The 13,801-nt window shown below is 42.3% G+C and overlaps 9 protein-coding genes across 9 annotated transcripts in view; 6 read left to right on the forward strand and 3 right to left on the reverse strand.

The window, feature by feature from the left end:
- Positions 1-492, reverse strand: part of RFC1 (replication factor C subunit 1) — a gene marked incomplete at both ends in the record, with an annotated part of 2,568 nt that extends 2,076 nt beyond the window's left edge. The window contains one exon of the mRNA XM_022607475.1: positions 1-492. This exon is cut by the window's left edge and continues 2,076 nt beyond it. Within this exon, the coding sequence (XP_022462249.1) occupies positions 1-492 (492 nt within the window).
- A 242-nt stretch (positions 493-734) lies between these two features.
- On the forward strand, positions 735-2,150 carry RUD3 (Rud3p; the record flags this gene model as incomplete). Its single annotated transcript, XM_022607486.1, has 1 exon — positions 735-2,150. One exon carries the CDS (start codon positions 735-737, stop codon positions 2,148-2,150), a length of 1,416 nt encoding a protein of 471 aa, XP_022462250.1.
- Positions 2,151-2,455: 305 nt separating this feature from the next.
- On the forward strand, positions 2,456-3,004 carry AIM41 (Aim41p; the record flags this gene model as incomplete). Its single annotated transcript, XM_022607497.1, has 1 exon — positions 2,456-3,004. The coding sequence occupies one exon, from the start codon at positions 2,456-2,458 to the stop codon at positions 3,002-3,004; it is 549 nt and encodes a 182-aa protein (XP_022462251.1).
- A 248-nt stretch (positions 3,005-3,252) lies between these two features.
- KNAG0A03190 (uncharacterized protein) lies at positions 3,253-4,017 on the forward strand (the record flags this gene model as incomplete). Its single annotated transcript, XM_022607508.1, has 1 exon — positions 3,253-4,017. One exon carries the CDS (start codon positions 3,253-3,255, stop codon positions 4,015-4,017), a length of 765 nt encoding a protein of 254 aa, XP_022462252.1.
- A 522-nt stretch (positions 4,018-4,539) lies between these two features.
- Positions 4,540-5,232, forward strand: KNAG0A03200 (uncharacterized protein; the record flags this gene model as incomplete). Its single annotated transcript, XM_022607519.1, has 1 exon — positions 4,540-5,232. The coding sequence occupies one exon, from the start codon at positions 4,540-4,542 to the stop codon at positions 5,230-5,232; it is 693 nt and encodes a 230-aa protein (XP_022462253.1).
- A 181-nt stretch (positions 5,233-5,413) lies between these two features.
- SAS5 (Sas5p) lies at positions 5,414-6,398 on the forward strand (the record flags this gene model as incomplete). The annotated part of the gene is made up of 2 exons (XM_022607530.1): positions 5,414-5,431; positions 5,550-6,398. The coding sequence occupies 2 exons, from the start codon at positions 5,414-5,416 to the stop codon at positions 6,396-6,398; spliced, it is 867 nt and encodes a 288-aa protein (XP_022462254.1).
- Positions 6,399-6,594: 196 nt separating this feature from the next.
- Positions 6,595-7,866, reverse strand: STE4 (G protein subunit beta; the record flags this gene model as incomplete). Its single annotated transcript, XM_022607541.1, has 1 exon — positions 6,595-7,866. One exon carries the CDS (start codon positions 7,864-7,866, stop codon positions 6,595-6,597), a length of 1,272 nt encoding a protein of 423 aa, XP_022462255.1.
- Positions 7,867-8,622: 756 nt separating this feature from the next.
- Positions 8,623-11,340, forward strand: MGM1 (dynamin-related GTPase MGM1; the record flags this gene model as incomplete). The annotated part of the gene is made up of 1 exon (XM_022607552.1): positions 8,623-11,340. One exon carries the CDS (start codon positions 8,623-8,625, stop codon positions 11,338-11,340), a length of 2,718 nt encoding a protein of 905 aa, XP_022462256.1.
- A 94-nt stretch (positions 11,341-11,434) lies between these two features.
- Positions 11,435-13,468, reverse strand: PTP2 (tyrosine protein phosphatase PTP2; the record flags this gene model as incomplete). Its single annotated transcript, XM_022607564.1, has 1 exon — positions 11,435-13,468. One exon carries the CDS (start codon positions 13,466-13,468, stop codon positions 11,435-11,437), a length of 2,034 nt encoding a protein of 677 aa, XP_022462257.1.
- Between the last annotated feature and the right edge of the window lie 333 nt (positions 13,469-13,801).

Raw genomic sequence — 13,801 nt, forward strand, 5'->3', positions numbered from 1 at the left:
GAAATCTTCCGGTATCCCATCCGCACCTCTAGCATCAGCACCGCTAGCACCGCCTCTGCTGAAATCAAATTTAGCACCCTCCTTGACATGGACAGCATCCAAATCCAAGGACGGGATTCTAGCTAGCACATCCTGAGCAGTTACCCCACTACTCGATGCACTTGCTGCTGGTACGAGCGAAGGAGGACTCTGTTTTGCAGGCTTGATGGGTTGCTTAGGGATCGAAGTAGCAGTTGGTGGTTTCCTCTGAACTTTATGTGCTGCCTTAGGCAATGGGGAGTCTAACAGAACTGTCTCCCTCTTTGCGCGCTTCTTATCTGATCCCAATTCTAACAGCGATGCATCTTCATCATCGTCATCGTCGTCCAAATCAATGACATCATGCACCTTTGCCGAGGGAGCTGGTTTTGTCTCCGGACGCAACTCTGGCGCGCTTCTCTTCGAGCCCCCCAATTTTTTCCCTCCTCCAAAGAAGTCTGTGATATCCACCATACCGTGAATGAAGCTAGCGACACGCGTTGATCTACGTTTTTACTGAACTGCTCATCGTATCTTGGAAGCCTAAACGTTTGACATCAAAAGACTGAAAAAAAATATACAAAAGATAAATACGTTTCAATACGTTAATAAAACTCAACCAAATCGGTGTAAAACGCGTGTTTGCTGGAGATTGCGTGTGGTTTGGTCCGGTTTCTGTTCTTTTGCGCAATTGAGGTGTACCTTTGAGGAGAGAAATGGGAAAGAACAAAAAGAAGGGGGGTAAAGCGGTGCGGCACGATGCGAAACCCGAGGAGCACAATGAACAGCTCATAGGTAAAGCAGAGCCGGCAGAAGATCCTAACAAAGAGGCGGAGACCCCAGGGGAAATAATTGACGGAGAAGGTCAAAGTGAGAATTCTTCCATACCTGGGGAGGATGATCAGGATCAAGAAGAAGAAGAAAAGGAAGAAGAAAACAATGACGAAGAAAACACTTCAACACTAGAGAAAGAAATTGCTCGGTTGAAAGAAGAGCATGCCGAGCAATTGAGAATGAAAGATACAGAAATGGAAAAGCTGCGGACAGAGCGTGATGCAAAGGAATCCCAGTACAACACGCTCTTGAGCAGAATCTCTTCAATGAAAGATGTTTTCCAGAACTTAAGGGACTCGAAGCAAGAGCTAGAAAACGTACAAGAACAGTTGCAAGAGTACGAGTCTCAAAACCTGCGCTTGAAAAATAAAGTCTCGAGCACTTCGAAAGAAAACGAGGAACTGAGAACCACTGTTACCACTCTCAACAAAGAGTACGATAGCATGGAAAGTGAGTACGAAAATCTGCAAAAACAAGTGACCAGTTACGAAAGACAAATCGAGAAGTGTGAAATAAAATTAGAACATGCTACCGAATCTCATAGCGATGAATTGAATGCGTATATCAAGGAGATTGAGAACTTGACACTAAAGATTCAGAAATTGACCGTTGCGCTAGAGAACAGTCACCAGAGCATATCAGATTTGAAAAGTGAAAGGCAAGAGCTCGCCCATGATCTGGCCACTAGCGAGTCGACACTTTCAAACCTAAAACAAACAATTGCTGATCTGGAGGCTACTCTGAATACCAAGGAGGAATCACTGCGCGAGGACTGCAAAGATAGAGATTTACAAATTAAGGCAATAAGAGCACAGCTCGATACAGCACTGGAAGAGAAGACCGCCCAGGGGGAACAAATATCATCTTTGAAATCGCAAATATCTGCTATGGAGGAGGAGGTTTTCCTGAAGGAAAAATTTGAAAAGGAGGTTAAGGATAAAACTTTACAGATAGGCAAATTGAGACACGAGGCAATTATCCTCAACGACCACTTGAGAAAGGCGATGGGTATGTTGAAACAATCAAGCGAGTCAGAGATGGTAGACAAGGAATTGATATCTAATCTTCTAATCTCATTCGTATCCATCCCCAGAGCTGACCCAAAGAAGTTCGAGGTGTTGCAACTGCTGTCAAATTTCTTGAATTGGGATGACGAGAAAAAACAACAGGCGGGCTTAGTGGGCGGCACCAACTCCATCCAAAAAGCCGATAAAAATGACAAAGGCTCTTCCATGTCCAAAACACAAAGTTTCATATCTATGTGGACGGACTTCTTAGAGAAGGAGAGCGAAAGGTAGAAGATACAACTTACAACGGCACGCACACATTTGTTATATGAAAAGCATGGGGTGCAGAAGAGACTCAGCGGTTGGTTCCTTCCCCTCCCAGAAGACATAAAACTAGAAATAGATAAATGATATAAAATAATGAAACAACATTGGTCCTATACAGAGACTCTTCGGATACTGTGTTCTGTACAGCTTGCGTTAACTTTTCAACGCTCCGCTTGAATAAACTGAATAAATTTTGTTAATAATGATATATTTATTGTCAGTGCGTGCTCTCTCTAACACCTTGGAAGTGAACAATAGCAACAGGGCCAATGTTCAAGAGGTGTATTCCACTGGTCAGTCGAGGCATTTGTGCCCATTTGCGGTATAACTCTACGGTGGTTGATTTAACAGTCGCCGGACTGAAGACAGATCTGAAGCAGGCGATGATAAATAAAGATGACGTGAGAAAGACGACTATTAGGGGAATACTCAGCTCCATCAAGAATAAAACGATAGATGCCAAGGACCATTCAATTGACGAGTTTGGGATCTTTGACTTGTATTCCAAGATGATCACGCAGCGTGTGGAGTCCATCGACAGTTACACCAAGAATTCAAGGGATGATCTTGCCGAAAGAGAGAAACAAGAATTGCAGATTTTGCAGGACTACCAGAACAAACTCCCTGTGGCCTCCCAGGATGAGGTAAATGAGAAAGTTCTTGACGTATTGAAAGCGTCGAGAGATGACGACAGTAACTTGGAGCTCAAACAGGTGTTTGGCAAATTCGACTGGGGCAAGTTACCTAAACAATGGAGGACGTCTCCGAATACAATCAGGAGTAGCATCGTCTCCCAATACAAAACTGTTTTCAAGTAGATCATCCGAGACCACATCTGTATATAACGTGTACATGCCATACTTGTAAATACGCACTTACTAAGCAGCAGCCCTCATTGGCCTGAGGGACTCTTTTTGTGTCACAAAATTTTGCTTGTTCCACCACTACGACCACACAGAATATAATTTATGAGGTGGTTGAATTACTTAGTTCTTTACACGGTTCACATTTTCCTTCTCGGAATACCAAATAAACCAAGACTATCCGTTACCAGCCTGCCCCTAAAATGTGGTCTCTTCTCCTGATCCCGCTCGTGTTATTTGCAAGTATGATCAATGCTATTGCCGCCAAGCATATGGTGACAATTACACTGGAGGAGGTGGAACACCCACAAGATAATAACAGACGTACAGTACTAAAATTCGACACTAGGTCACTGACCCCGGAATTGACCACTCTATTGGCCACCACCAATACACTCGCGTTTTCGAATGTGCCAGGTGAGCCTGAATTCGAGAATAAATTGTGCAAGACGCCCGCCAGGGAAGTCGGTACGCATTCCTCTAAAGAGGTTAAACCAGCTGAGGTCGCACAAGAGGATAAACCTAAAGAGTTTTATCTAGGAATTGGACAGTACGGTACGATGTGGCGGCGTGTGGGAGCAGGTGAAAACGGACCAGTTGTCTATATAAATAACAGAAGCAACAGGGTGGCAGCGGTGTACACAATACACGAAATGCCAAAACCGAATCCAATCGTCGAGAAATGGACTGTCCCGGTAAATCTCCCGAAAGAAACATCCACAGGACCGGCGCCACCGTTGGGACGTCCAAAGGCGACTTCCTCCACTAGGGAACCGTACATTCGGAAACCAACGAGCACGCGAATGCGATGGGCGGTTCCCAAGCCTACGGGTTCGAGGGACCGTCGTAAACGAGCGGTACCGGAAACATACACAATCCCAAGATCTCCGAACGTTGCACAAGTGGAGCGTGTATCAAAGTTCTTCGCACTCGTGTACAATTTTATCGTGTGGATGCTGTTACTCTAAAAAGATACAGGCCACCACAACGATAGATACATAAATACATACACACATATATACTCGTCCTCGCAAGAGTCCACCCTGAGTATAAACAGCACTGCAAGCGTCCACGGCAGAGAGACCGATGCGTTTCACGTGTGAAGCCGTTGATCGTTTTTTTGCTTAAAACTTTTTTTATTTTAACAGCAGTTTCCAACTTCGACGGTCACTGTAGGAGGACCTTTTGGGATCCAGATGATGCTCATCGGTGCCAGAAAGTAAGCCTGTAACAGGATATTGTACAAGGTCAACCGTAAGATGGTGGCAGTATGTTTTCAATTTGGTTATCGAGGAAACTTCCTATCCAATTATTAAATTTTGTTTTATTGTTCCTTATTCTAATCCTTTTTACTAACCTCAGAGCGTGATTATGAGATGAGATCGTCTCTGTTGTTGCTATATTATTGACAAAAGACGATAAAGAGGACCATAAGGGTGAAGACGAGACAGCATATTTTGCCGGATTTAGCCCCCGTCGAGGACTTCCCCATGCGGGAGTGGTCCATTGAGATTGTCGGTTTGAACAGTGCAGGGGAAGAGGTCCCACTGACTTTGGTTGATAAGATTGTGTATCATTTGCACCCAACTTTTGTGAAACCGAACAGAACTTTTACAGAACCACCTTTCACAATATCAGAACAAGGGTGGGGTGGATTTGCCCTGAATATATCTCTTTGGCTGAAGGACAAGGGAGGGGAGAGGAAAGTGACGCACGATTTGAATTTCTTGAAGGATGAATACCAAGTGGATCATGTCATCCAAGTCCCCGTGAACATAAGTAAACCGTCTCTCTTGGAAGAATTGAGGAAAACGGGCGATGATATCCCTACAGACGAGGAACTCGCCAGCAGCGGTGCTGTCAACACGAAGAGAAAGTCCGTGAGTGCGGCGGCAGACCCAACGGGGACTACAGGCGAACCTAAGGCGAAGAAACCAAAGGCAGCTGCCACACCCATGGTCAGAGGTGGAGTTGACGTGGAAATGCTGGCCTTCGGGCTCACCAAGATGAAGGACATTGACCTTGTCGAGATCGTACACAAAATCACAGAGAACGTCACGTCAGAGATGAATGTGACGAATAATGTCGAGGACGGAGAGTTGACTTTAGACCTGTTCAGCCTTCCAGACTCTTTGCTGAAGGATCTGTGGACTTATGTGAACGAACATATAGAGAAACAGTAGTATCGTATTTACTGCGCACCTAGAAACATGTACAGTTGAATAGACTTCAAAATGCAAGTAACCCATCGACCTAGTTTTGTATATCTGGTTCATTTTATTAAAGAAAAGAATTCTTGGGAAAAGCTTCTGGGTAGAGATGAGTGTGAGCTACAAGACATTACAACTGTGTGGTCATTAAAATATGTCCAGCAGCCAAGTAGTATGTACCATGTTATCTTACTTTAAGGGTAAAATCACAGAGGCATGATTTAACTCTGTTTACACTCTCCTCTTCCATGGCTCTGATACTAACAAACGAGTTACATATCTCATCATAGACCCCTAGTATAGAAGTGACAGTGAGGGTTAAAACCCAACAGGTTATAGTACAAGAAGCTCCAAATGAGGACGCACTTCCGCTGCGGAGGTGGCAAGTTCAGTTATGCATGCTGAATGCTAATGGGCTTGAGGTGCCGCTCGATATCGCATCATCGGTAACGTATACACTACATCCGTCGTTTGAGACCCCGGTACAGAAGAAAGTGCACGCACCTTTCACAATAGAGGAACAAGGTTGGGGTGAGTTTCTGATGAAGATTACCGGGAAGTTGCTCGATAGTAAAGTCAAATTCACTATTACGCACGACATAGTGTTCTCTGATCCAGCGTATGCTGTAGATTACACCGTCGTAATACCAACACTCTACCCTCTTGTGAAAGACAAGCTGGCTCTGTATTTTGAGTTGCCAGATCCGGAAGCAGAACTAGCTGCCAGTACACCGAAACCGAACTTACCGTGGGATGTAATTTTACAAGAGATGGATGAAGATATGGTCACAGAGCTCGTACAATTAATATTGAACGATGAAAGCGTCAAGAATGAAGTTAGTAGATACAATAGTGACGAAAGGGTTTACATATCTTTCGGGCAATTTCCTATTGAACTTATACAAAAAATGGTCCAATACGTGGAGCGATGGAAGCGAGGAGAACTAACTGTAGGGGAAAGGCAAGAGGAAGAAGATGATGATGAGGAGGACATTTTTGGGGATAATCACGCTGTCTTTGCGAAAAAGAAACTAAAGAGAGGTTCAAAGGGGAAGGCGAAAATACATGCAAAGAAGACGTGTAAGTCGAAAGAACAAGATAAAATAAATGGGAAAATTGTAGAAAAGGTTATAGAATAAATTTCATACAGAGGAACAATGTTCCTTCTAGATTACATTTCGAGATTGACAGGTTGGTTACAGCTTAGGGGTAATTTGCAGCTTTTGTCATTGCAAATGTATTCCACCCCCACGTCACAGTTACATTCACTACGATATACTTCGCATTTCTTTTTACTTTGTGATGCAAACATGTTAGTTTCCTTATCTTTCTAACCTAATTGTACGCTGGAAACCAAATCTTCATTGTGGAATCCCAGGAACCTGTACAAACGGCAAGACCGTCTGGACTTGTTCTCATCCCTGATACACGATTGGAATGCCCTTCCAGCTTTCCCACAACCTCTGCTTTCAGCAAGTCCCACACAAGACATCCCATATCTGTGTAACAAGCGTACATTAATCGCCCAGAACTACTAAAATCTAATGACACAACACCTTGACTATCTAGATACCCTGTGGGAATGGAAGAAATTGCCATTGATTCAGGAATCATTTTCCTGTATTCCATGCTGGCAGCAGAGTAGGTTGGCGTCTCCAGATTCTTGGATAACCCAGAAGATAATGCATATTCCTCTAACCGGCAGTCTGATCTCAAATCAAACATGCTGATAGTACCATTTTCGCTCCCGGCTATGATCGAGTTGTCGTCTCTAAAAAATTGCAAAGAACTTGCGTCACTACTGCTGATGAAGAAACTTTGGGCGTTTGCTGGAGACCGTGTGTCCCAAATGTAAAGATACCCATCTGAGCCACAACTAGCAAATATCTTTCCGTTAGCATTGTCGTTGTGGGGGAGGGCCAGGGCAAGGACATCACCCAAATGATCAGTATATTCCCTTATCCTTTTTGCTTTGGGGATATCCCATAATGCACAAGTCATATCACCACTAGCCGAAAGTATCTGCCTTTCATCTAAAAAATCGATGCTAGATATGTATCCTGTATGTCCCTTAAAAATTGTAATGACGTTCTGTTGTATTCTGTTTTCCTTCGAGATTTTGTAAACCGTGCAATTGTTATCAAGTCCAGCACTGGCTGCAAGGTTTCCAGAAGGGGACAGGGCACACGATAATACCCATTGGGAGGTTAGAGGTATAGCATTTTGTTTTAATCCGGTGGCCACATCCCACAGTAGCATGAAGCCATCCTGCGAGGCACTTAATATATTTTTCGAATTTCGGCTCCACCGGAAGTCTGCTATTTTGTTATTATGGCCCTTTAAATCAATTGTAGCCTTCAAATTTATTGAGTTCTTGTTTAATGGTGGCACTCGCGTGGTCATTTCTAACAAGCTGGAATCTTGTATTTTCTTCTTAACTTTATCTATTTGTGTGTATAAGTTTTTGGTGTCATTTCTAGCGAGTGTTATTTGTTGTTCGATATCATCTTCTACCATTTGGTAGTCTTGCAACATTGCTGTCTGTTGCTCCGCATAAAAATCTTGTTGAATTGGGGGACTCTGGGTGAAATTGTAGCGAGAGGTCATCGTAATTTGCTGTTTTCCCTTGAAAGCGAATGATTTTATTTACTTCCTAGACGTTACTTGTAACTCACTAAAGGACAAATAAGAAAAAAATCCTAACATGAAGTAATCAACTTTTTGTTCAAAATTTTACAACACCGAGGCATTACAAACAATAACAACGATGTGACATGTTAAAACTGTGAGAACTTCGCATTTTCTCCATTATCCTCGATGAAGTTTGGGTGATTTTTTCTTTCCTCTTGTTTCATAGAAAAAACCTCAAAAAAGTGACAGTTATCCAAAAAAAATGCAGTGATGCCCAAAATGTAGCCAAACTGGTAATTGCCTGGACTGACTACCAGTTTTGGAATCGGCTACAACGCATAAGGTTTCCAGGTTAAGATTTTGTTTTACCCAGTTGCTAGACCTACATTTTTCATTTGAAATATTCACTTTTAATGTTAGAAGCTCAAATACAACGCAAAAGTTTCGTGAGTCACTCCGCCCCTCTTGCTTAGAGAAAAGTCACAGTATATACCATAAAAAAATGTCTTATTTTTGAAACTATACCTGATTATTCATCAAGTGTTTGTTAGTATAGAATGTGTAATCCTCCAAACCTACTAGATTAATCTGTTTGGAACCCTTTTACGTAAAAACGACCTTTAAAAAGAGAAAATATCGAAATTCTAAAGTTACGGATTTGATTGACCGCACCTCAAATACAAGTAGCAACAGAACACATCAAACACAAAGGTCTATCAGATAGAGACATCCATGAACACAATACAGTGGCCATTGAGGACGAGATTACCTTTACAACGAGGCTTTCTTTTAGGCTGCAGAAATGTTCGGATGTCGTCGATGACAGGACAGAGAAATCTGCTAGTAAGGAACAGACTGCAATATCATTCCTTTATTAATCTGCCGATGATGCCGTTACAATTGATACAGTTTTTCCACTTGTCTTCGCGTGCGAACCTAAACAGTCTTCGACTTTTAAACTCAAGAAGGTTTATTTCCGTGTTTCCTAAAATCATCGGAAAGGTAATCAAGATGCCTGTTTATCTTGGAGGTGGGCTCGCGGCTGCAGGCTCGTATATTGCATTCAAGGTAGAAGAAACTACAGGCTATGCTGTTGATCAGTGGAAGCATGTAAAAAACTTTTCGGATTCAATGAAGGATAAACTGCAAGGTTTGTTTAGCGGGGGAGAGCATAATGGCCAAACTGGGGGTGGGAACAGCGGTGGTAATAGCAATGGTCTAAATAACGCTGCACTTCTTGCTGGGTTAACAGATGAGGAAAAAGATGAATTAGAACAGCAGCGGCGCAAAAAGCAAAACTTTGATGAAGATAAGGACGATGAAGATGATGAAGAGAACGACATGGTTGATAATACCCAAGACGAGATGTTGAATTTGACTAAACAAATGATTGAAATTAGAACGATATTGAGCAAAGTGGACTCCACGTCCAGCACCCTCACTTTACCCTCCATTGTTGTGATTGGATCACAATCATCTGGTAAATCATCTGTTTTGGAGTCCATAGTAGGCCGAGACTTTTTGCCAAAGGGTTCAAATATGGTTACAAGAAGACCGATTGAATTGACATTGGTTAATACTCCGAACATCAACGAAACTACTGCTGATTTCCCAACACAAAGAATGTATAATTTAAAGGACTTTAAGGAAGTCAAGAGGATACTACTGGAACTAAATATGGCGGTCCCATCCAGTGAGGCAGTTTCGGAAGAACCCATCCAACTAACCATCAAGTCATCGCGCGTACCAGACTTATCTTTGGTAGATCTACCGGGATATATACAAATAGAAGCCGCAGACCAGCCTTTTGAGCTCAAGACCAAAATCCGTCAGCTTTGCGAAAAGTACTTGGCAACACCGAACATCATTTTAGCGATTTCCGCAGCTGACGTAGATTTGGCAAACAGCGCAGCTTTGCGCGCAGCTAAACAGGCCGATCCACAAGGGTTGCGGACCATTGGTGTCATAACAAAACTGGACTTAGTATCTCCTGAAGAGGCCCGGAACATCTTAATGAATAGAAGGTACCCACTAAAAATGGGTTACGTCGGTGTGATCACAAAATCTCCAAACAAATCACGGGTTGGATTATTTGGTGATGGCTCTTCCGGGACATCAGGTGGATTGTTTGGGAAAAGGGAAATCGCCAAGATCAAGGAGAACAGCGGTAATCAGATGGGCATAGAGCAAATAGAATCCAGTAACTTTGAAAGGTTATACTTTAGGGAACATAGGTCAGAGTTCTCGAATTGTCAAGTCACCACCAAACGCCTACGCGAGAAATTAATCAAGATTTTGGAAATCTCAATGTCTAATGCGTTAGAGCCCACGGAAGCAATCATTCAACAGGAACTTGATGACACATCTTATCTTTTCAAGGTCGAATTTAATGACAGACAGTTGACCCCGAAGTCTTATCTACTAAACAACGTGGATGTCCTGAAGGCCGCCATAAAAGAGTTTCAGGAAAAGTTCAACAGAGCAGAGCTGAAATCTATTTTAAAAGCAGATTTGGATCAAAAAGTTTTGGATTTCTTAGCTAACAGATATTGGAAAGATGAGAATCTTGAAGCCTTGTCTTTCAAAATAAAGAACGAGGACGAAATGCTCTACTGGCACAGAAAGTTGGAATTAGCGTCATCAAGTTTAACGAAGCTGGGAATTGGTCGGCTATCCACGCAACTAGTAACAAACTCCATACTCAAGGAGTTAGAAAACATTTTGGACACCACATCATTGAAAAATCATGACTTAATAAAAGATCTTGTTAACAATACCGCTGTTAACGTTCTTAACACGAAGTACTACTCTACGGCAGATCAAGTCGAAAACTGCATAAAACCGTTCAAATACGAGATTGATCTGGAAGATCGGGACTGGAATTTGGCAAAAGACCACTCCATTTTATTATTGAGAGAAGAACTAGCACAGTGCCAACAGAGGTATGAGACAATTCAGAATTCCGTTGGAAAGAAAAACCTGAAGAGGGTAATGTTGTACTTGGAGGAGAATAATGCAGGCAGGGAAACGTTGGGCATGTCCAAAATGATGTTAGAGCGTGGCTCGGAAGCTTTGTTTCTGGGTAAACGTTCCAAAACCCTGAAATTTAGGTTGAACATGTTGAAGAATAGATGCTACTCCACAACCGATAAAGATCGTTGTCCAGAGGTCTTTTTAAATGCGGTGAGTGAAAAATTAACCTCTACAGCAGTGCTGTTCTTGAATGTCGAATTGTTGAGTGACTTTTTCTACAACTTCCCAATAGAACTTGATAAGAGATTGAGTCTACTGAGTGAAGAGCAGGTTGAACTTTTTGCAAAAGAGGATCCTAAAATCTCAAGACATATCGAGTTGCAAAAACGGAAGGAATTACTTGAACTAGCTTTGGAAAAGATCGATTCCATTTTAATGTTCAAGAAAAGTTACAAAGGTTCGATCAACAAAGTTTGACTGCACAAAAACATGTTAATATATCGTTATTAGCCTCTGTGTAGTTCTATAACAGAAGCCACCTGTCAATATCTAATCTATATTCAGTAAAATTTTAAGACGAAATAGATCTTGTAAAGTAATCTATGACACCATCATAGCAAGTTATATATTGTGCAAAGTTTTGGACCATGGATAAGCGCCGGCGCCGCAATTCATTGACAATTATAAAAATCAAATCCTGGTTCATGTTCCAAACATCAATCATGTTACCTGTATTCAATTCGTTCTGAAACAAGTTTAACAAGAAATCCAAGGTGATAAACACGCCAGTCCTTCCACAACCAGCAGAACAATGCACCAAAAGTGCCGATTGTCTAAGCATTCCAGTGCTCGTTGGGTGGATATTTTGCTGCAAATATTGACACCCTTTCTTGGATGCCAACGACTCAATAAATTTCCTATCATTGTATATCAAGTGGTTTTTGATCTTATAGAGTAATAGAAAATCTTGAATTTTGATTCCACACGAATCGAGCCAGTTGGAGTATTGTAAATGGTAAACGGTTTTGGGCGGCGTTTTTTCATCAGAACCCTTGGCATTCATCTGGAAAATCCTTAACGTACAACCCTCGAAATTGAGTAAATCCTTATATGTTGTTATCAATTGAACATCACGCTCTATGATATTATCATTTTTATCGTTCCAATACAAGTTCCATTTTTTTAATTTCAGTTCCTCTGTCGAGTTTAGGGACACAATGACTTTAACATTTTCCGAATGCACCATTTGCCAGAAATCGTGAATCGTGTTTTCCAGGGGAGCTTGTGTTGCTATATATCTAAAATCCGAGTTTATTTGGGGCATCTCCAGATAGTTTGCATTGAGGTAGTCATCACCATTTGCCAGTTTGACCCGAGAATGCTCATAAGGTAGAATATTGAAGTATCTGTTTTTTGAGAATGATTGGATGGCTTTGTCTATTTTATACTCATAGTATGGGGTTTGAAGCACCTCCGAATCGGATGAAGAAGGCGATCCATTCTCGGCTGAAGTGAAGTCAGTACAACTTAGAGGGATTGAAATGCGAAGGTTTCTAGGTTTCTGCTTCAAATGCTCGACGCTGCGGTTTCTACTCGTGTAACGGTTGCCAAGTGGGTACTGTATTTTCTTCTTTCTGTGCTTGTATTGTCTTTGTAGCGACGATAATGAGTAAATGTTAAAGTCCCCTTTCGAATTCATCAAGCATATCCCCTTGATACCTTTGCTAGTTAAAGTGATAGGGGAAAATTGTTCTGGCTCGCTTTCTGGGAAACATGACTTGATCCTATCTAGCTCCAACTGTTCCAGTAGCGTGAAACCTTTCCAAGCGTAGTTCAAAACCGAGAGTTCATCTTTGTTATTGATTAGGATCTGCAACCAGTTCGGTAAGCGAGTATTTTTCTCAAAGGAACCTGGGTGTCGGAGAAGGGATGGGAGTCGGAAGTTCTCTCTTAAGAAATTATCTGTATACGGTATGAAATCTTGTTTTATCGACTGTACAAATGCATCAGAAGATTGTTTTGGTTTTTCAGGAAGTTTGATAGTAAGATTGAAGTTTCTGTGTCTTTTTGGCACGTATGTGTCCCGGCGTTTCTCCAATAGAATCATATTCATTTGAGGTACTTTATCTGGCATCATGGTGGATACGAATGAATAAAACTGTTCAATTACTTGGAACGTTTTCACGTTGCATTCGGACAGCGTGCTTTCACCATCAAAGAAATAGAAGGTGTAACAGTTTAGCAGAAGATTGAGACAATGGTCTCTGTTTGCCTCGTTGAAGAACAACTGATCAAAACTCGTAGAGGTGCAATCCGTCGTACGTAGTGGGATCAATACCTGTAATATTTCACACTGTGAGGATTCTTGTGGGCTTAGCAATTTGGATAATGCCAAAACATCGTTGCGGCAGTTGAATATTATGGACCCCTGCTTAATTGGTTCCAAACTTGTTTTCAAATCTACGTACCCGTTGGCATTCCTTGCGTCTAGCCGATCCTTCGTCTGTGACTCGAGCACTGCATTGTCACTAATGACATGTGTCACGGCAGTGGCACCGGTGAGGGCCAGTGTTTCGATAGAGTGACTCAACATTTTGCCAGCCATTTTTGCATATCGAGGGACAATCTCTCGAGGGGGGGAAGTTCGGGGTTTGCTATCAGTTTACTCCTCAGCAACTGATTTCCGTATAGTATTTATACAAAACAATGGGACGGGAGAAGCAAGAGCGGCGCAGCATTTAACATCGCAACCCCGAGGTAAATTCTCCCCCCCCCTCCGAGCCCCAAACCCTAGTATATATACGCACCCCCTCCTCCAAACTGAGAACCCGGGAACCCCAAAAGACGCTCCCTTTCCCGGGCACCGGCCTCCCACTTTACTAATTATAAAACGGTGACAGTTACTGCAGGAAAGTATCGGTGGAGACGGCAATTGTGC

The sequence above is a fragment of the Huiozyma naganishii genome, chromosome 1, assembly GCF_000348985.1.
Source record: "Huiozyma naganishii CBS 8797 chromosome 1, complete genome".
Taxonomy (NCBI): domain Eukaryota; kingdom Fungi; phylum Ascomycota; class Saccharomycetes; order Saccharomycetales; family Saccharomycetaceae; genus Huiozyma; species Huiozyma naganishii.